Source organism: Staurois parvus, unplaced genomic scaffold (genome assembly GCF_062004578.1).
Source record: "Staurois parvus isolate SC_StPar_1 unplaced genomic scaffold, SC_StPar_1.0 ptg000582l, whole genome shotgun sequence".
Taxonomy (NCBI): domain Eukaryota; kingdom Metazoa; phylum Chordata; class Amphibia; order Anura; family Ranidae; genus Staurois; species Staurois parvus.
Window position 1 is genome coordinate 974,513 of NW_028318378.1, and position 22,175 is coordinate 996,687.

The following is a 22,175-nucleotide window of genomic DNA, read 5'->3' on the forward strand; positions in this document are numbered from 1 at the left end:
CCCCTGGAGGAGTCAGGCACAAGGCAGGAGACCCCAGTCACATGTCCTGGGTGCCTACATTATGCAATGCTTAGAGTAAAAATCAACATTTTGCTGCCAGCTGAACCCCAGAACCTCCATAAATCCAGTCTAGAGACATAAATTGTGTCTGCAGCACAGAGAAGGAAGATTATCCGAGAGAAATCCAGGAATACAGGACGGGGAACACAGCTCAGGAAAGTGACCAGGGGATTACAGGCTGATATCACCCAGTCCCCGCCCTACTCTGGACCAATCAGTGAGCAGTATGGGTGGAGGAATGGATTTAGTGTTCATGACCCACCTGTGCTGATCTCTGTAGGAGTGTCCTCCTCTATAAATGTCCCCGTTATTCCATCCTCCTCCATAGACTGCTGATCATCCCTCACATACGCCTCTTCTTCTTCTGCTTTCACCTCAAATTCTATATCGATTGGATCTCCACTCTAAATCAAGGAAATGAGAGAAAATATCATCTGTAAAATATAAGGTCACATAAACATCCACACATTGTCTCCATGAGTCCATGTTCTAGATTCTCCATCCCACCAACCTTGCAATAGTGAGGGATGGTGTGACCTTCCTGTGTGGAATCCCGGGAATACAGAGGACGGGGACATCTCTCTGGTGGGTTCCCATGACTGGATCCATCTGTAGGAAACACACACACTGACTGAATCCATTGTTTCTATGTGTTTATCAGATGATGGGGGATCTAGGTGGATCCTCCGTACTGCTCTCTCCTTTACAATAAAGTCTCCTCTTACCCGGTGATGTGAGGGGCGGCTGATTGTCCATCATGACGTCCTTGTAGAGATCCTTGTGTCCTTCTAAATACTCCCACTCCTCCATGGAGAAATAGACAGTGACACCCTGACACCTTATAGGAACCTGACACACACAATGATACAGTCACCATCCAGACACATCCCTTGTCTGTTACTGGAGAATGTCCCAGAATTCCCGGCACCGCTCACCTCTCCTGTCAGCAGCTCCATCATCTTCTTGGTGACTTCTAGAATCTTCTGCATGTTGTGTCTCTCAGGGTTTAGGGAGTCACATGGAGGCACTGTGATGGTCATATGATCACCTGACTTCAATCTCTGTATTGAGGAACCAATAGGAATATCATGTTAGAATCCTAGAATCCTCCTCACCTCTCCGGTCAGGTCTGTGTTTTATTAATAGAGATGAGTGATGTCATGTGACCTCCCAGAATCCTCCTCACCTCTCCGGTCAGGTCTGTGTATTATTAATAGAGATAAGAGTGATGTCATGTGACCTCCCAGAATCCTCCTCACCTCTCCAGTCAGGTCTGTGTTTTATTAATAGAGATGAGAGTGATGTCATGTGACCTCCCAGAATCCTCCTCACCTCTCCAGTCAGCTCTGTTTTATTAATAGAGATAAGAGTGATTTCATGTGACTTCCCAGAATCCTCCTCACCTCTCCGGTCAGCAGGTAGATGATCTCCAGGGTGAGGTTTAGTATCTTCTCAGTCATGTGACTCCGGTCCTCCTCCATCCTCATTGGTGCCATCATGTGATCTATACAGGTCTCCTTGTAGACGGATAACTTTGGGAAATGAAAGTAAGAATGATTTGGATGGTATTGGTCACACAATAATAGGATGTGGATGTGAGGGGGGAATAGGAGGGTTGCTGGACATTTAAAGTGCAACTAAAGACAAACCCATTTCATTTTGGATAGAGTAAGGGAGGGTTATAACCTCTGTCAGTTGTTTTTGCCATCTGTGTCCCATTGGGGAGATTTCCCTTCACTTCCTGTCTCATAACCAAAACAAGAAGTGAGAAGAAATCCCCCCAAAGTGAGGGAATTCTGGGGTGTCGCCAGAACTAGTTTCCCCATTGGATGATTTACCCTCTATTAGTGTTCTGATGTCAACCCAAAATTTGGGACTCTCTTTCACTCTTGATTATAATGGTCACCGGGACAAATGGGGGCACAAACCACAATAAAAACTGACAGATGCTCTAATTCCTCTCTAATCCAAAACTAAAAAAAAAGTTTTACCTTCAGTTATACCTTAAGAACTACCGCCCCCCACGGGAACACGTTTACTTTAGACTGTTTAGTGTTTAGACCCCAGAACTCTCTTAGTCTGCCGGATCAGAAATCCCCTTTTCTCTGTTGTGTTTGTTTTGTCTCTGAACTGGCTTTGATGAGTTTTAGATCTGCAGACAAGGAATGATAAATGGTTACATAGTCGGTAAGGTTGACTAAAGACACCCGTCCCTCCAGTTCAGCCGCATTGTGTGTATCTGCGTGTCTATGGCACCATCCTCTTCCATATCCCTTTACATTGTGTTCCCTAAGAAACACATCTAAAAGGTTTGTGAATGTATCTACACTCCCCGCTGACACACCAACTGTGGAAGGGAGTTCCATATCCTTACCGCTCTAACAGTAAAGAACCTAACACACAGTTTAACCACTTGACCTCCAGAAGATATTACCCCTTCATGACCAGGTTATATTTTGCTGTTCACCACTGCACTACTTAAACGGCAAATTGCTCGGTCATGCAACACTGAACCCAAATGCAATTGATATCATTTTTTCACACAAATGAAGCTTTCTTTTGGTGGTATTTGATCATCACTGGGGGTTTTTTATGTATGTAACACACTGCATTGTTACTAATTGCAGATTGTTAAATGGCCACAAGATGGCTGTGCTCTGCAGTTCAGCTGACACAGGAAATTGTACAGCAACGCTGAGAATGCTGGGACTTGTATGCTGCAAGCAGGATTTCTTCATTCAGTTCAGCTGACATAGAACTACAGATCCCAAGTGAGTGAGTAAAGGGACTGGAGCGTATAAAAGGAGAAAAGCCCAGGAGAGGAGAAGAGAGGCAGGGTGCGTGTGAGAACAGAGTGCCGATCCAGGAGGCCTCAGGCTGGATCAGACTGAATTGGAGGACGGAGAAGGGAATTTCCAGATTGTTGATCGTACTGAGAGGCAGGATAGTCAATCCTGCATGTAGGTGGATTGAGTCATCTGCATCGGCACCACTATCTCCATGGGAAGACAGCCAGAAAAGGGGCCCCCCAGCAACAAGGACATCATTTCACACCACTACTTTGAAGGACTGGTGAGAGAGTTCCTAACCCACACCACACCACCATGTGATACAGGTTCCATAGTTGTTGTTGCCGGTTACTTAAGTCCAGGATACTTACAATGCAGACTGCCACATAGAGACACAGTCTCTGTAGCCCAATCAGTGCTGCGGCCTATCTACACCAGAAGCCCATTGAAGTATCACACACAGTATATCAGCCCTAATAGATTCTGTTGCCTGATTGGCAGGAACTGGAAAAAGTAAAATCATATTACCTCCGGCCTGTTCTACACAAAGTTCCACCAGCCAAGTCTCACACTAAAGGGACATACTTCTGCTGAAGTCTGCTCTCACCCTCCTCAGTTTGAGTAACCTCCATACCCAAGTAAACTCCTAGATTGCTGCCTTTATTGAAGGGGAACTCTGCTTGCTGTGTCCTCATCACCAGGGAAGGGACATTTTCTCATGAAGAAAAGGGATGACCCCTCCACTGTGCACCAACGTAAAGAGCTCCACCAAAGCCAGCAGAAGAGTCTTTCCTGCATTGGGTGATGGGGTTTATATGGGACTTTCTGCTTGTTGAAACCCTCAGAGAGTTAAGCACTGGTTCTGTTTACTGGGAGCCCACAAGGGAGCGAGCCTAACATTCCTAATCTCCCCTTTTCTGCCTGTTTGGGGAAAGTTCTCTGGGTAGGAGAGAAACAATTAAACTCTGAGTCCTGGAGGACAATTTGGTCTATTTAATGTGGTATTGTGCTGTACTCTGTTGTTTATTTCTCCTGAACGGTTCATAGTTTCTCACATCAGTCGATTCTTCATGTGTATATTGCTGCTAATCTGACTCTAATACAGACTGATTTACTATTCATTCAATGCTATGTGATTATTGTGTGTTATAGCCAGGGGGGGACACCTGACCAAGGTATTACAATGGTGTCAGCAGGGGTTGTGCAGCAGCCAGGGCTCAGAAGTGAACAGGGAACCCAAAATACTCAGCGACTCTTGAGGGGGTAGCGCTACATATAAATGAAAAAAGACCAACATTAAAAAAAAACAATATTTTCTACTTTCTGTTATTAAAAATATCTGATCAAATCACATTTCTTCATAAATTTAGGCCAAAATGTATTCCACTACATGTCTTTGGAAAACAATCCCCAGTAAGTGTATATTTTTTTTTTTTTTTTTTTAATTTAAATATTTATTAATTTTTCACATTATTACAAAATTTCCATAAGAAGAGACACAATACATATAAATATCAATACATTTCTACTCTGTCCCTTCTATTTACCTCTTTTATTTCCCTTCCCTCCCAACCCACCATTTCCCCCCTTCCCCCCCTCCCTCCCCTCTGCAAGATCTCCAGTCTCTCTAGGCCCAGTAACTTCGAATAGCTTCCTAGTTTAGGGTTTTCTATATTTCTCTTTCAATCCCGATTTTTCCCATTTTTCCCATCGTGAATAGTATATTTTCATCCTGTCTTCCTGCATATGATAAGATTTTTCCATTCTGCTAATCTGGTTTACCCTATTGATCCAATCCTCCTCCATCGGCACCTCTGTCTTCCGCCAAAACTTGGGGATCAACCCTTTTGCTGCACTTAAGTAGTACCATACACCTGATTCTTTATATTTATTTACTGTTGTCTCAACACTATGTAGGAGACACATGGTTGGGTCTAATCCTATGTCATTTCCAGTTATTATTTCTATTAATTTAACTATTGTCTTCCAGAAAACCTGAATTTTTGGACATTGCCACCATATGTGAAACACCGTGCCCTCTTCCCCACATCCTCTCCAACACATTTTTGAATTCTCCCCCCTCATCTTGTGCTCAGTGCTCGGTGTAATATGCCATCGTGTCAAACATTTATAGTTAATCTCAACGTCTCTCATACTAACACTCTCGTGAACTAATCTAAATATCTTATTCTGTTGATCTTCATCTATCTCCACCTCCATATCTCTTTCCCAATTTGTTATGAAAATTAACTTTGTGTCTGTGTCTAGTTCTGTAAGTATTCTATACATTTTTGTAACACCGTGTTTCCCATCTCTACGTGTTTCTAATAGCCTTTCAAACATATTCCACTCCTTTTTTAATCTCAAGGGTTTTGGGAGAGTTCCTATAAAACATTTTAATTGATTATATTTCCACTCATCTATTTTAGTAAACATATCTCCTCCCATCTCTTTTAATTCTTTAAATGTTCTCAATTCCCCCTCTACCAATATGTCTCTCAATTGGATATCTTCCTTTTTAAACCATCTCCCTGATATCTCATCTTTTCCTGGGGGGAAAAATTCCGTGTTTGCAAGAGGCATTAATATAGAGTTGAATTCCCATTTCATGTGTTTATGTAAATTATCCCATATCCTTAAGACAATTAAAGTGTAAGTGCTTGTGCTCTCTTTAATTCTTCTATAATGTGCTGGAACCCATATCATCCTACTCAAATTAATTCCACTCAGATCATTTTCCATTTTTACCCAACTTTTCCCCTTGTGATTAAAAGTCCAGTCATAAATTCTTGCTAACATTACTGCTTTGTAATATCTCTTGACATCAGGTAGTCCCATCCCCCCTTTCTCTTTAGTCCTACTTAGTGTTTCATATGATACTCTTGGTTTTTTATTCCTCCATATATATCTTGTTAACATTTTTCTCATTATCTTAAAAAATGCCTCTGGGAGTTTGATCGGGATCATTTGAAATCTATAGAGTATTTTAGGTATAATTACCATTTTAATTAGGTTCATACGTCCTATCCATGATGGATTTCCTCCTTCTAATCTTTTTAGTTCGTCCTTAATCTCATTTATCAGAGAAATATAATTTAATCTATACAGTTGTTTATATGAGGTAGCAAGTTTTATTCCTAGGTATTTTATATCTTTTTCTCTCCAAATAAAGGGGAATTCTTTTTGTAGCTTTTCTTTTTCGCTCTTTGGTATATTAATGTTCAAAATCTCAGTTTTTGTTGGGTTAATTTTTAGATTAGATAGTTCACCATATTCCTTCAGGATCTTCATTATATTTGGTAGTGTTATTCGGGGGTTGCCTACATAAAACAGTAGGTCGTCCGCAAAGGCCGCTACTTTATGTTCTATATTTTCTATCTGGATTCCCTTTACCGCTCCACTATTCCTTATTATTGATAGCAGGGGTTCCAATGTCAATACATACAGCAAGGGGGACAATGGGCATCCTTGCCTTGTTCCATTGGACATCCCAATGGATTCCGACCTTTCCCCATTTACCGTGATGATTGCGGTGGGCTCCTTATATAGTTTACCTATCCATTCACGCATTCTCTCTCCAATCCCCAACACTTCCAAGTTGTCCATCATAAAGCCCCAGTCCACTCTATCAAACGCCTTTTCGGCATCAATTGACAAGAGCACTACCGGGGCTTTCCCTTTTCTACTTTTCTGGATAAGCATCAGAGTTCTCAAGCCATTATCTCTACCCTCTCTCCCCTGAACAAAGCCCATCTGGTCTCCATGAATCCATTCGGGCATTAGATCTTTCAGCCTGTTTGCTAGGACCTTTGCGTACAACTTAGTATCAGTGTTTAATAATGAAATTGGTCTGTAGCTAGAGCACTGAGAGGGATCTTTTCCCTCCTTATGGATGAGAACTACATGGGCCTGAAGGGATTCCCTCCTCCCCTCCATCCCACCTCCCAAGTCATTCATATATTTCTTTAACTTTGGTAACAGTACTTCACTAAATTTTTTATAGTACTTAACTGTATAACCATCCGGGCCTGGGCTTTTCCCTCCCCCTGTACTTCTTAATGCTGCTTCTATTTCTTCCTGAGAAATTTCTGCATCCAAGGAGTTCAGTTGTGTTTCACTAAGCTTTGGCAATCCCGCATTTTTTAAATATGTCCTCCTTTTTTCATTAATACCTTCCCTAATTTCTTTTGGTGATCCATGATGGCTGATGTTATACAACTTTCTATAATACTCCGTAAATACTTAAATAATTTCTTTAGTTGAGTGGACCATCTCACCCTTAGGGCTTTTTATCTTTTCTATATAATTCCTGTTCTTCTTCTTATTCAGGGCTCTCATTAAGTATTTTCCTGGTCTATCACCCCATCTATATCTTTCACTTAATACTTTATTATATACTCTTCTCCTCTCCTCTTCCATCAATCTCTCTAATTCGTCTTTTTTATCCCTTAACTTCTGTCTTGTTTCTATTGTTATTTTTTTCTTGTGTATCTGCTCCAATTCCAGGATTTCCTTTAAGAGTCCACTAACCCTCTCTGTTCTTTCTTTTTTCTTCCTTGCTCCCATCGCTATCAGGATTCCTCTTATATATACCTTATGACTTTCCCATACTGTAGCTGTCAATACTTCCTCTGTTTCATTCTCCTGGAAATATACCTTAATCTCTTCCCTGATCTTCTGCACAATATCCTCATCCAAGAGAAGAGCCTCATTTAACCTCCATCCTAAACCTCCCGTCCACCTTTTTCCCCATCCTATTTTCATTACGACTGGGGCATGGTCCGAAAAAGTTCTTGTCTCTATTTCTATTTTAACCAGCATTTCAATGAGTTGATGATCTATTAGAATGTAATCCAGTCTCGAGTATATCTCATGTGCATTAGAGAAGAAGGTATAGTCTCTGTCCTTCATATGCATTATTCTCCAGGTGTCCACCAGCTGGTACTCGTGGATCACCTTCCTCAAAGCTCTCAGGGACCTACCCCCTTCTCTCTGCACAAGGGAGGTTGCATCCATTTGTGGGTCCATACAGAGATTCAAATCTCCTGCTATTATCAAACGCCCTTTTTTAAAATCTATCAATTTTTTTAGCAAACCCTTCAGAAAGATCTCAGGTTTCTTGTTGGGGCAATATATATTGGCTAGTGTGCATTCAATTCCCTGTAGTGTACCTGTCAAAAACAGGAATCTCCCCTCCGGATCAGTCCTTCTATCTTCCAACTCAAATCTCATATTTTTTGCCAATCCTATTGCCACCCCCTTTGCTCTTTTAATTGGAGAGTCAGCGTAATACCATGTAGGATAATATTTGGATTTTAGTTTCACATTAGATTCTATCTCAAAATGTGTCTCCTGCAAAAATACCACTGACGTTGCCCTATGATGTAACTCTTTAAACAACTTAAATCTTTTCCCAGGGCAATTCAACCCATTTACATTATATGTTATAAACTGTATTTCTTCCATCCTTCTTGATTGTATTTATCTCTCTTCTAATTCGTCTCCTCCTATTAGGACCGAATGACTTGCAGAATATTAGCCCCCCTCCCCCCTTCCCCCCATCTCCCCCCCCCACCCCCGCCCCCCCCTCTCTTACTTTTCCCCTACCCATTTTTAGGCTTATAAACTGCCTACAAATCATTTGTGGAACTGTTTCCACAGTTGATTTAAAATATTGGGCGTAGACTCCGCCCATGGACGGCTCACCTTTCCTCCGACCTCCCTAGCACCCCTTTCTCTATCTACAAGGCTCTGCAATAACCTTTACTTCCCCACCTCAACCGGAGCCTCCAGAGGGACTTCCACCTCAAAAAAGGGGGATACTAGGGGGGCAAGGGAACAAGAGAGATAAAAAGAAAAGCGTATTTTTTTGCTCACTTCTCCCTCCCCCCTCTCCCCAACCCCAGAGCCTCTCTCCCCCTCCCCCCGACCCGCTGCCAATCCTCCCCTCCCGTATCATCCGAGACTCCTTTTTCTTCTTCTTCTTCCCACCCAGTTATCTCCATTCTTTGCAGATCCAGTCTATCACAAAAATCTCTCAGTTCCTCCGGGAATCTCAGGTATGCTGTTACCCCATTTTTCCAGCCAATTAGAGATGCTGAAGTACCCCATCTATATTGCACATTCTGTTTTCTCATTTGCTCTAAGAGGGGTCTCAGGGATCTCCTTCTCCATAGAGTCTCTGGTGTTAAATCCGCAAAAATTTGAACAGTCAAATCTCCATATTTAATTAACGATCTTCCCTTGATCTTCTTCCAAATCTCATTTTTGACCCCAAGTTTCTGGAACTGTACAACTATATCTCTCGGTCTTTCCCTCTCAGTATCTTGTTTGAACTTTCCTATTCTGAAAACTCCATCCAGTTCAATCACTTCTGTTTCAGGTCTGTCTCTTATGGAGATTAAGATTTTTTTAACTAGTTCATGTAATGTTTCCCCTTTTGCAGACTCTGGAATTCCTCGCACCCTAAGGTTAGACCTTTCTTTATTTTCTCGAATTTCCTTCCTGTAGAACAGTTTTTTCTGGGTTTTCTCCAAATGGGTTATTTTTTTCCTTAGCTTATCTATGGTTTGGGCCTGGGTTTTAACTTTCTCCTCTGTTTCTTCCATTCTCGTTAGCAGATGCCCTAAATCGTTCCTAATTACTGTCATTTCATGTTTTATCGTTTTCTCCAAACTTTGGAACATTTCTATCATCTCCTTCTTATTCGGTATTTGTAGTTCACCATCAAGTTCTTTTTGTCCCAAGCCATCCGCTATTTGTTGGCTACAACTGCTGTTCATACCCAGTGATAGTCTCGGGCTGTTTCCTGAGCTAGTGTCCATTTCCCCTTTGGCGCTTGCGCCTTGGGCCCTTTCTGGCGTAATGTTTCCATGTGATGTAAATTTCTTTATCGTGCCTGATTGAGACCCTTTGAGCCCTGCTCCCTTAGGACCTTTATTCTTCATATCCTCTATAAGTCTTTTGTCTTCTATATTCTCTAGATGGGGTTATACCTCTCCTCTATGGTTTGTAATCCAGACAGGTTTACTGAGTTTACTTGTGCTCTCCTAGGGGAACGTGGGTCTCTTCTCTTCTGAACCTGTGGAATCCTCCCCTCTCCTCCTTAACCCCTTGTTCCCCACTGTCACTCAGGAGTCCACTATACAATACAATAGGCCCCCAGCAGGTCTCACTCACCCTTCTCTTCCCCGGATGGTGGCTCCAAGCTTGGGTGGAGGGTCTTCACAGCAGCTTTGTCCTGGGGGGGATTCCTCTGGGCTTCCAACTCTGTACCTCGGTTTTTTTTGTTTTTTTTTTTCCCTCTGGGCTTTGTCCCAGGGATGCAGGGTGGGTCTCCTGGCGCTCCCGGGCTCCCTGACCCAGAATCGAAGAGTCAGCTGGCCGGGGGCCCCAGGCAGCAATAGACCGGGGGCTACAGACAGTAGCCAGCCGGGGATTATGGGCAGTAGTTAGCCGGGGGTTGAGGGCAGCAGAGAGCCGGTAACTGTAAGCCGGCATCTCTCCGTCAAATCAGGCGGCCGGCCGGCTTTCTCCTCTCCCAGAGAGCCTCCGCGGCCGGTCACACACCCCCGCCACGTCACTCCGCTCTCCAGCCGTCCGGGTCCCTCTCTCACCAAGGACCAGAGAGGCCGGCCCGTCACTGCGACCCCCGTCTGGCTCCCATCTCCGGTTCTCCGGACTCCACTCCACGGCCCTCTCGACTCCGGTGAGTCGGCTCCTAAGGGTCACCAGGGAGGTCGGGGAGCGGTACCTAGCCGAAGGCTAGTGCCGCTCATTCCCCACAGCCGCCATGACCAGGCTCCTCCCCAACACTGACTTCCCAGTAAGTGTATATTAATTGTTGTGTGTGAAAGTTATAGAGTCTACAAACTACGGGATATATACTAGAATCTACGCATCTTTTAAGCAGCTCTGACTTTCCTACTGTCTATCACATTTCTTGAGGTGCTAAAATGCCAGGACAGTACACACAAGAGTAGATGATGCTTGGAGTAAACTTCCAGCAGAGGTAGTGAGCCAGTCAGCAGTAAATAGCTTCAAACATGCTTGGGATAGGCATAGCTCTATACTCAGACAAAACGTTACCAAACAAACCCCCACCCACCTCTCCCCCAAAAGAACTCGGTGGACCACACAGTTTTTTCTGCTTTCACTTTTCTATGTTTCTAAATTACCTCATTTTTGGAAAGTAGACAGTCTGAGGTATTTTCTGGGAGGCATGTTGAATCCATGGAAGATTTTATTTTTTGCCACAAGTATTTGGGATATGACAAAACTTTTATTTTTCTTTACACAAAGTTGTCACTTTAATGAGATATTTCTAACACATGCCATGGGTATATGTGGAATTACAGCCCCAAACAAGTACAGCCTATCCACGTACAGGGCCCAAAATCCAATCAGCACCTTCAGGCTTTCAAGGGGCATTAATTATTCATTGGATGTCCTGAATACTTATCACAGTTTTGGAGACTCTAAAATGCCCCAATAGTACAAACACCCCTAAATGACCCTTTTGTGGAAAGTCGACACTCCAAGGTATTTAACCAGCGGCATGCTGAGTATTTTGCAGATCTCATTTTCTTGTCACAAGGTTTTGAGGAATGAAAGATAAAAATAAAAAATATATTTTTTTTTTTCATTTTCCAAAAGCCTTGGAGGTGTAGACTTCAACTACCGAATGATGAAGCCATTTTTAACCACCTGCAGAGCTAGACATTGGTACAAAAAAGTGTCTATATATTTATGTCAATTGGCTCTATACAATGCTTTTGTTATTTACAAAGATACTGGAAGAACCGGATCCTTCCTAAAATATCAGGAAGAGATCATCAAGGCCTTTTAGTATCCAGAAGGCACTGTGGCTCAAAGCTCAAATCCAGATGCTGTTATCCAGCTGCATGAGAAGCATTTTTCTGTTGTCCTCCCACCTACCTCAACACAAAAGTCGCCCCAAAAATGATGTGTCTGTGGTAAACATGGAATAAAGGGAGAAACTCCAGGGTACAGCATGGCACAGTATAGGGGCCACACAATTCAGCACAGGACGGGTCTCTAAAGATCATAGGTAGTCAGGAAAAATATATATACAGTCAGGTCCATAAATATTGGGACATCGACACAATTCTAACATTTTTGGCCCTATACACCACCACAATGGATTTGAAATGAAACGAACAAGATGTGCTTTAACTGCAGACTGTCAGCTTTAATTTGAGGGTATTTACATCCAAATCAGGTGAACGGTGTAGGAATTACAACAGTTTGCATATGTGCCTTCCACTTATTAAGGAACCAAAAGTAATGGGACATAATAATAATCATAAATCAAACTTTCACTTTTTAATACTTGGTTGCAAATCCTTTGCAGTCAATGACAGCCTGAAGTCTGGAATGCATAGACATCACCAGACGCTGGGTTTCATCCCTGGTGATGCTCTGCCAGGCCTCTACTGCAACTGTCTTCAGTTCCTGCTTGTTCTTGGGGCATTTTCCCTTCAGTTTTGTCTTCAGCAAGTGAAATACATGCTCAATCGGATTCAGGTCAGGTGATTGACTTGGCCATTGCATAACATTCCACTTCTGTCCCTTAAAAAACTCTTTGGTTGCTTTTGCAGTATGCTTTGGGTCATTGTCCATCTGCACTGTGAAGCGGCGTCCAATGAGTTCTGAAACATTTGGCTGAATATGAGCCGATAATATTGCCCGAAACACTTCAGAATTCATCCGGCTGCTTTTGTCAGCAGTCACATCATCAATAAATACAAGAGAACCAGTTCCATTGGCAGCCATACATGCCCACGCCATGACACTACCACCACCATGCTTCACTGATGAGGTGGTATGCTTAGGATCATGAGCAGTTCCTTTCCTTCTCCATACTCTTCTCTTCCCATCACTCTGGTACAAGTTGATGTCGGTCTCATCTGTCCATAGGATGTTGTTCCAGAACTTTGAAGGCTTTTTTACATGTCGTTTGGCAAACTCTAATCTGGCCTTCCTGTTTTTGAGGCTCACCAATGGTTTACATCCTGTGGTGAACCTTCTGTATTCACTCTGGTGAAGTCTTCTCTTGATTATTGACTTTGACACACATACACCTACCTCCTGGAGGGTGTTCTTGATCTGGCCAACTGTTGTGAAGGGTGTTTTCTTCACCAGGGAAAGAATTCTTCGGTCTTCCACCACAGTTGTTTTCCGTGGTCTTCCGGGTCTTTTGGTGTTGCTGAGCTCACCGGTGCGTTCCTTCTTTTTAAGAATGTTCCAAACAGTTGTTTTGGCCACGCCTAATGTTTTTGCTATCTCTCTGATGGGTTTGTTTTGTTTTTTCAGCCTAATGATGGCTTGCTTCACTGATAGTGACAGCTCTTTGGATCTCATCTTGAGAGTTGACAGCAACAGATTCCAAATGCAAATAGCACACTTGAAATGAACTCTGGACCTTTTATCTGCTCATTGTAATTGGGATAATGAGGAAATAACACACACCTGGCCATGGAACGGCTGAGAAGCCAATTGTCCCATTACTTTTGGTCCCTTAATAAGTGGGAGGCACATATGCAAACTGTTGTAATTCCTACACCGTTCACCTGATTTGAATGTAAATACCCTCAAATTAAAGCTGACAGTCTGCAGTTAAAGCACATCTTGTTTGTTTCATTTCAAATCCATTGTGGTGGTGTATAGAGCCAAAAATGTTAGAATTGTGTCGATGTCCCAATATTTATGGACCTGACTGTATATTTTTTTAATTAATGTTATATTGTTACTGTGTTATTGGTAACTGTTATTTGCTTTGCAGGAACACCAGTCAGCTGCAGCATTGATCGATGTATTCTGACGCTGACACAGATAGGCCTTTCAACAACACCAGAGGCCATGTAAATTTGGACCGTTGTGTCTGAATGGAAGACAGGATAAATACATCACATTTGTCCTTCCATTTTACTCGAGTAGTTCTTCATGCAAAAGCAGAATTCTTCCCCTCTCTAAGTGGGGTGTTACCAAGCCACTGGGGAAAGCCTTTGTGATTAGATCGCATGGTGCCATAGCAGCCAATTTCTTGAAGGAACAAATGTCTAAAAAGTTGCATGCTAGCATAAAGGTTGTCCACGTACAAATGGTACCCCATATTCAACAAGGGTGACAAGTCCCACACTATCTAACCACTGCTCTCCATGTAGTCTGGACATCGGGGGCCATTGCAGCAGAGAACACAGGCATATGATGAATCGGGTCTGTGGACCAATGAGCACAATTCATTCTTTGTAAGGGCCATGTCAAGGGTTAGGCCCAAAAGAGCTTTAAATTCAGAAACCGTGACAGGTTTGAACTGGAATATCCTGGCACACTTTGAATTTGCGTTGGCAGAGATGTATTGTTGGGCATAAATATTGCTTTGGTGCACAATCAAATTGTAGAGGTCTTCAGTGAAAAACAGCTAAACAAAAACATAAGGGCGTTGTTAAGTTCGCTGGTTCCACCTGAACCCTGGGCAGTGAATGGGGGGATGATGGATGCAGCTGAATCTGGGGGAAGCCATTCAGGGTTTGCAGGCACCTCTGGATGGACACCATGGGCTCTACAGGCCTGTGCTTGAATTCTTGGTGGATGCAGTTGCATAATGTTATGAGTGCTAGCCATGTCACCAGCTTGTACTGCACTTGGGACTCACCACGTCACCATGAAATACTGCAGTGCTGATGTATAAAAGGCTAGGAAGTACTAGGACACTGGGGCTTGTCAATCCACCAAAAGGTAGTGCAGTGTTAGTACTGTCACTGTGCTGCATATGAGAATAATCCTGCATTTCTAGCACCTCAGCAACCTGGGAATGGGGTTGGGTGTGCCTGATCTTAGCAGGGACCTCTTCACCATCATCAGAGCTACCTGCTGGGGTGCCACTGCTCTCTACAGGTCCATAATCTGAGCCTGATTCTGATAGTGAGGCTTCCCCTTCACTCTCATCTGTCATGCTGGGAATCCTGTACGCCTCCCTAGGGAACCTTTTTTTGGACACTAACTTTACAGTTACATAGTGGTGACTCTGGGAAAAAGAGCTCCTGGCTAGCAATCAGGGACTGCTTGTGTGCTAGAAATAAAATGACCTGCTAGTGGTAGGAGAGATCAGGCTCAGATGTGGTTTTGCAGACAATGTATCAGAGATGGCAGTGATCTGAAAAATTATACTGACATTGCATTTGTTGGGGGGCTAAACGCAAGTGGTGGCAGTGATTGGGGCTGATCCTGCTAACACTGCATTTATGGGGACACCATTCCATCGGGGACACTAGTATTGGTCTGACCGTGACCACGATACTGGTCCAGAGAAACACTATACTAGTGATCAGCGATTTATAGTGTGACTGTGATAATGTGGCAGCCAATCAGAGACTGGCAGTAACTGACACTGACTGGGGGGGACACTAACTGATGTCACCAATGACACTAATACAGAGATCTGTGATAATACTGTACACTGTCACTGTACTAATGACTCTGGCTGGGTGATGGGTGATCAGGAAAGCAATCAAGGGGTTCACTGTGTGCCTAACAAGTGTATGTGTGATGATTGTACTCCCAGACTGGATGGATTTTCTTCCTGATCTCAGCTCTGAACGGTAAGTGAGATCAGGGAGAAGAAGCAGCCAGATCTTCATGTGTGATCACTAACACCCTGATCTCTGTGCTGTGGTTGGCCACAGTTATCAGCAGGTTCACAGCTCAATCATTGGCTGCAAGCCTGACAACAAACTCATGCTGTGTCCAACCACAGCGTGAGCAACAAGGGGCGGCGTGCACTCCTGTAAACCAGGAAGTTGTTGGCAGGCAAATGGTTAAACACTATTTCCTTTGTAAATGTCAGCGCTGCTGCAGCCCTTTCTGTACATCACAGAGATGTCCCTTCACAGGGGGATTAGGACACCCCCCAGGATTAGAACAACCCCAAGGATTAGGACACCCCCCCAGGAGTAGGAAACCCCCCAGGAGTAGGACATACCCCAGAGTTAGGACATCCACCAGGGTTAGGATACTCCCCTGGATGAAGACAACCCCCCCAGGATTAGGACAACCCCCATTATTAGGAAACCCCCCAAGATTAGGACACTCCCCAGAAATGTAATTTAAAGGTGTTGGACATTTATAATGTTTCATTTTAACCATTTAAAACCTCCCTGCTCCCGGCCAACTGGATTCCTGCATTGTACATGTCCCTCAGGGTGATTGTCTGACACCCCCTTGTCTATTAGCCCAACTATTGTGCATTGGCTGCCATTGACTTCAGGAAGGATTGAGTTCAGCCAGTTCACTGAGCAACACTGGAACCGAACCCAGGAGAGCTCAGCTCACTCCTATGAGAAGACCACCTCACCACAATGAGGAGAATGTTCCGGCCCCGGAAGTGGGGGAATGTTCTGCCCCTGAAGGGGTTAATCTGGGTTCCCACACTATATATGTGTGTATCATCATCTGCTGGAGATAAAAGACGTCACAGTGACTATGGAGGAAGAGGACGGACATGACTATGGAGGAAGAGGACAGACGTGACTATGGAGGAAGAGGACGGACGTGACTATGGAGGAAGAGGACGGACGTGACCATGGAGGAAGAGGATGGACGTGACCATGGAGGAAGAGGACGGACGTGACTATGGAGGAAGAGGACAGACGTGACCATGGAGGAAGAGGACGGACGTGACTATGGAGGAAGAGGACGGACGTGACTATGGGGGAAGAGGACGGACGTGACTATGGAGGAAGAGGACGGACGTGACTATGGAGAAAGAGGACGGACATGACTATGGAGGAAGAGGACAGACATGACTATGGAGGAAGAGGACGGATGTGACTACGGAGTAAGAGGACGGACGTGACTATGGAGTAAGAGGATGGACATGACTATGGAGGAAAATGACGGAGATGACTATGGAGGAAGAGGACGGACATGATGGGGGGTTACTGGGTGTAAATAGAACATAACATCTTATTACCTCCTCTGCTGCCACTTCCACCAATGGCTCCGCTCTACTTCCTGTCTGTACCTGACATCACTTCCTGTCTTCCATAGAGACTTCCTGTCTGGGTAGAAGTGAGATCCCCACCTTGTGGAGCTCAGAGGAACTGCAGCCCCGAGAAGCGTCTGGTAGTGTGACCCCGGCCTCTTGCTGGGTGTGTATGGACTGTAGATCCTTATAGAGGGGTCACCTCCACTCCCACCAAGGGGGACAGAAATATACGACAGCTCGGGAGGGATTTTGGACCTCTCTGAGCTCCACAAGGTGGGGATCTCACTTCTACCCAGACAGGAAGTCTCTATGGAAGACAGGAAGTGATGTTGGGTAAAGACAGGAAGTGATGTCAGGTACAGACAGGAAGTGATGTCAGGTACAGACAGGAAGTGATGTCAGGTACAGACAGGAAGTTCCATGAATGAGGAAGCAGAGAGGAGACATTCCTGGATCTGGCAGCAGATGAGGTAACGCGTAGATGAACCCCTTCAGGGGGTGGAGTTGATGATAATATATTTTGCTCCCAAAGCTGACTTACAGGAAAAACAAAAAGACGTCTGTAAGTGAGTGCGGAATGTGTATGACCCCTCCACAGACACGTAGGTGCCGGCCTGATCCGTGGTCACAGGGGCAGTATGAAGACAAGGCGGTTGGCCCCACAAGCAGTGATGTAGGAGATAAAATCCTTTATTGGAATCCTTTACACACAATGTAGTAATAACATGACAGCTCCAGGACAGAGGAACAGAAGACGCGTCACACCAATACAGGCTTTCATGTTCTATGTAAACAGAAGGATTTGGATTTGTCATTTGCAGACACCTCCCTCCAGGGCTGAGTGCCGGGTGGGATGTTATCATGTCTATGTAGGATTGTTTCATTTATTGTCTCATTATATTGTGGGTGACTCCACCTCCCTGCTTGGACTGAACAAATAAAAGGTGTCACTCATCCTTATCATGCTGGTTTCCATTTCATATATCTGTGACCTGTCCCAGGAACCACATATATTACAGGGATTGTTGTCACTTTGTGTGTCATGATATTAATGATGTCATGTTGTTGTATACTTTGTTATCCCGGATTCCAGACAAATCCTTATCAGCTGTTACAGGTTATTTAAAGCTGTTCTGGACAAATATAAATCAGTAATGACTAAGCCTGTATTGGTGTGACACGCGTGTTCTGTTCCTCTGCTCTGTCCTGGAGCTGTCATGTGTTACTACATTGTGTGTAAAGGATTCCAATAAAGGATTTTATCCCCTACATCACTGCTTGTGCGGCCAACCGCCTTGTCTTCATACTTGTCTGTTGCCTGCCCTGACCTTTCTCCTGATTCCTGGATCTCCTCCTCATCTCTCCTCCATATCCTCTTACACAGCTTTTCTCCACACCTGCAGTGACCCTGGGGGGAGGAAACTTGGCACCAGCACGCCGCCAAATCCATCCCCACCATTAGGGGCTCTGGAGACAATTGTCTGCTATTTACACTCCGTTCCTCCGCACGTCACCTGATCACATGACAGCTTACTTCCACAGATTTCGGACAGATTTCTGGATGGTAGAAGACAAAGTTCACTCTTCAGTTTAGGAGAGGTAGGACGCACCCAGGAACAAGGATTTGGTTTGTATGGGAGCCTCATATAGAGGACCCCTCAAATCTCCCCATCCAAATCTCCCTCCAACCAGAGTCTATATGTCCTATGACATCACACTGACCTCACAGCTCCTCCTCCCAATGTCCCTCCATCCAGAGTCAGAGAATCCTATGACATCACACTGACCTCACAGCTCCTCCTCCCAATGTCCCTCCATCCAGAGTCAGAGAATCCTATGACATCACACTGACCTCACAGCTCCTCCTCCCAATGTCCCTCCATCCAGAGTCAGAGAATCCTATGACATCACACTGACCTCACAGCTCCTCCTCCCAATGTCCATCCATCCAGAGTCAGAGGATCCTATGACATCACACTGACCTCACAGCTCCTCCTCCCAATGTCCCTCCATCCAGAGTCAGAGAATCCTATGACATCACACTGACCTCACAGCTCCTCCTCCCAATGTCCCTCCATCCAGAGTCAAGTGGGGCTATAATAAATGGAGACCTGAATGGAGAGGTGAGGAGGATTCTGGGAATATCATTTGATGTGACTATTCGTGTTCAGATGTAGAGTTTTCCTCCTGTGAAGTCTGGAGATCATATGACATCACATTGCCTCCACCTCCCTCCCTGATAGAAGAGAGAAAGAAGAAGAAGATTCTAGAAGTCACCAGAGAGATCACTGAGCTGCTGACAGGAGAGGTGAGCGGTGCCGGGAATTCTGGGACATTCTCCAGTAACAGACAAGGGATGTGTCTGGATGGTGACTGTATCATTGTGTGTGTCAGGTTCCTATAAGGTGTCAGGGTGTCACTGTCTATTTCTCCATGGAGGAGTGGGAGTATTTAGAAGGACACAAGGATCTCTACAAGGACGTCATGATGGACAATCAGCCGCCCCTCACATCACCGGGTAAGAGGAGACTTTATTGTAAAGGAGAGAGCAGTACGGAGGATCCACCTAGATCCCCCATCATCTGATAAACACATAGAAACAATGGATTCAGTCAGTGTGTGTGTTTCCTACAGATGGATCCAGTCATGGGAACCCACCAGAGAGATGTCCCCGTCCTCTGTATTCCCGGGATTCCACACAGGAAGGTCACACCATCCCTCACCATCATCAGGTAGATGAGGAACAATCACTGATAGTATCATTAGGATCTGTACATTCTCTGCATTGTTACCATTGATGTCATTTTTATTATATATTCAGAGTGGAAACCTGAGAGATTCTAAAGTTGAGGTTAAAGAAGAGATAAAAGAGGAGGAGGATGAGGATGGGGGGATGGAGGAGTCAGAGCTTCTAAAAGAACACAAAGATCTGTACCAGGACACCATGGTGGAGTCATCCAGCTACAGGAGCCCACCAGAGAGATGTCCCCATCCTCTGTATTCCCGGGATTCCACACAGGAAGGTCACACCATCCCTCACCATCATCAGGTAGATGATGACAATTATTGGTAGTTGTGATTTATACACAGCATGTTTGTTACAATGAATGTTTTATTATATCTTTCAGAGTGGAATCCTCGGGGATGATAATATTGATGTTAAAGAAGAGTATAAAGAGGAGGATGAGGAGTATGGAGTGATGGAGGAGTTTTCAGAAGGACACAAGGATATGATGGAGCCACCTAATACCAGGAACCCATCAGAGAGATGTCCCCGTCCTCTGTATTCCCGGGATTCCACACAGGAAGGTCACACCATCCCTCCCCATTGCAAGGTTGGTGGGATGGAGCATCGAGAACATGGATTCATAGAGACAATGTGTGGAGTTTTTTATGTGACCTTATATTTTACAGATGATATTCTCTCTCATTTCCTTGATTTAGAGTGGAGATCCAATCGATATAGAATTTGAGGTGAAAGCAGAAGAAGAAGAGGCGTATGTGAGGGATGATCAGCAGTCTATGGAGGAGGATGGAATAACGGGGACATTTATAGAGGAGGACACTCCTACAGAGATCAGCACAGGTGGGTCATGAACACTAAATCCATTCCTCCACCCATACTGCTCACTGATTGGTCCAGAGTAGGGCGGGGACTGGGTGATATCAGCCTGTAATCCCCTGGTCACTTTCCTGAGCTGTGTTCCCCGTCCTGTATTCCTGGATTTCTCTCGGATAATCTTCCTTCTCTGTGCTGCAGACACAATTTATGTCTCTAGACTGGATTTATGGAGGTTCTGGGGTTCAGCTGGCAGACAAATGTTGATTTTTACTCTAAGCATTGCATAATGTAGGCACCCAGGACATGTGACTGGGGTCTCCTGCCTTGTGCCTGACTCCTCCAGGGGACCTTCTCTGTTATCTGCTGGCTGTGCCGGGTGGAGGGATATGTCTGTAGTGTCTCAGACCCAAGTCACTGAGTGCAGTCTCAGGAGATGGGAGGCAGCGGTGTGGGACCTACATAGTTTCATAGTTAGTCTGGCTGAAAAAAGACATCCATCTAGTTGTACCAATAAAAATAAAAGTTATAATCCGACACCCACAGCTGATCCACCAGAAGGCAAAACCCAGCAAAGCACGATCCAATCTGCTCTTGCAGGGGAAACAATTCCTTCCTGATCCCCCCGAGAGGCAATCGGATATTCCCTGGATCAACGTTCCCTATAAATGTTATATCCAGTTATATTCTGTGTATCCAAGAAAGAATCCAGGACTTTCCTACAGCAACCCCCCTTATGTATTATACATGGAGATCATATCCCCCCTTATGTATTATACATGGAGATCATATCCCCCCTTATGTATTATACATGGAGATCATATCCCCCCTTATGTATTATACATGGAGATCATATCCCCCCCCTTATGTATTATACATGGAGATCATATCCCCCCCTTATGTATTATACATGGAGATCATATCCCCCTTATGTATTATACATGGAGATCATATCCCCCTTATGTATTATACATGGAGATCATATCCCCCCCTTATGTATTATACATGGAGATCATATCCCCCCTTATGTATTATACATGGAGATCATATCCCCCCTTATGTATTATACATGGAGATCATATCCCCCCTTATGTATTATACATGGAGATCATATCCCCCTTATGTATTATACATGGAGATCATATCCCCCCTTATGTATTATACATGGAGATCATATCCCCCCTTATGTATTATACATGGAGATCATATCCCCCCTTATGTATTATACATGGAGATCATACCCCCCTTATGTATTATACATGGAGATCATATCCCCCCTTATGTATTATACATGGAGATCATATCCCCCCTTATGTATTATACATGGAGATCATACCCCCCTTATGTATTATACATGGAGATCATATCCCCCCTTATGTATTATACATGGAGATCATATCCCCCCTTATGTATTATACATGGAGATCATATCCCCCCTTATGTATTATACATGGAGATCATAACCCCCCTTATGTATTATACATGGAGATCATATCCCCCCTTATGTATTATACATGGAGATCATATCCCCCCTTATGTATTATACATGGAGATCATATCCCCCCTTATGTATTATACATGGAGATCATACCCCCCTTATGTATTATACATGGAGATCATATCCCCCCTTATGTATTCTACATGGAGATCATATCCCCCCTTATGTATTATACATGGAGATCATATCCCCCCCTTATGTATTATACATGGAGATCATATCCCCCCCCTTATGTATTATACATGGAGATCATATCCCCCC

At 44.2% G+C, this 22,175-nt stretch overlaps 1 protein-coding gene across 1 annotated transcript; it reads right to left on the reverse strand.

The window, feature by feature from the left end:
• Positions 1–899: 899 nt before the first annotated feature.
• On the reverse strand, positions 900–4,284 carry LOC149450112 (uncharacterized). Its single transcript, XM_089692345.1, has 2 exons — positions 1,464–4,284; positions 900–1,121 (listed from the first exon to the last, which is right to left on the reverse strand). The coding sequence occupies exons 1-2, from the start codon at positions 1,557–1,559 to the stop codon at positions 900–902; spliced, it is 318 nt and encodes a 105-aa protein (XP_089548471.1). The 5' UTR covers positions 1,560–4,284.
• Between the last annotated feature and the right edge of the window lie 17,891 nt (positions 4,285–22,175).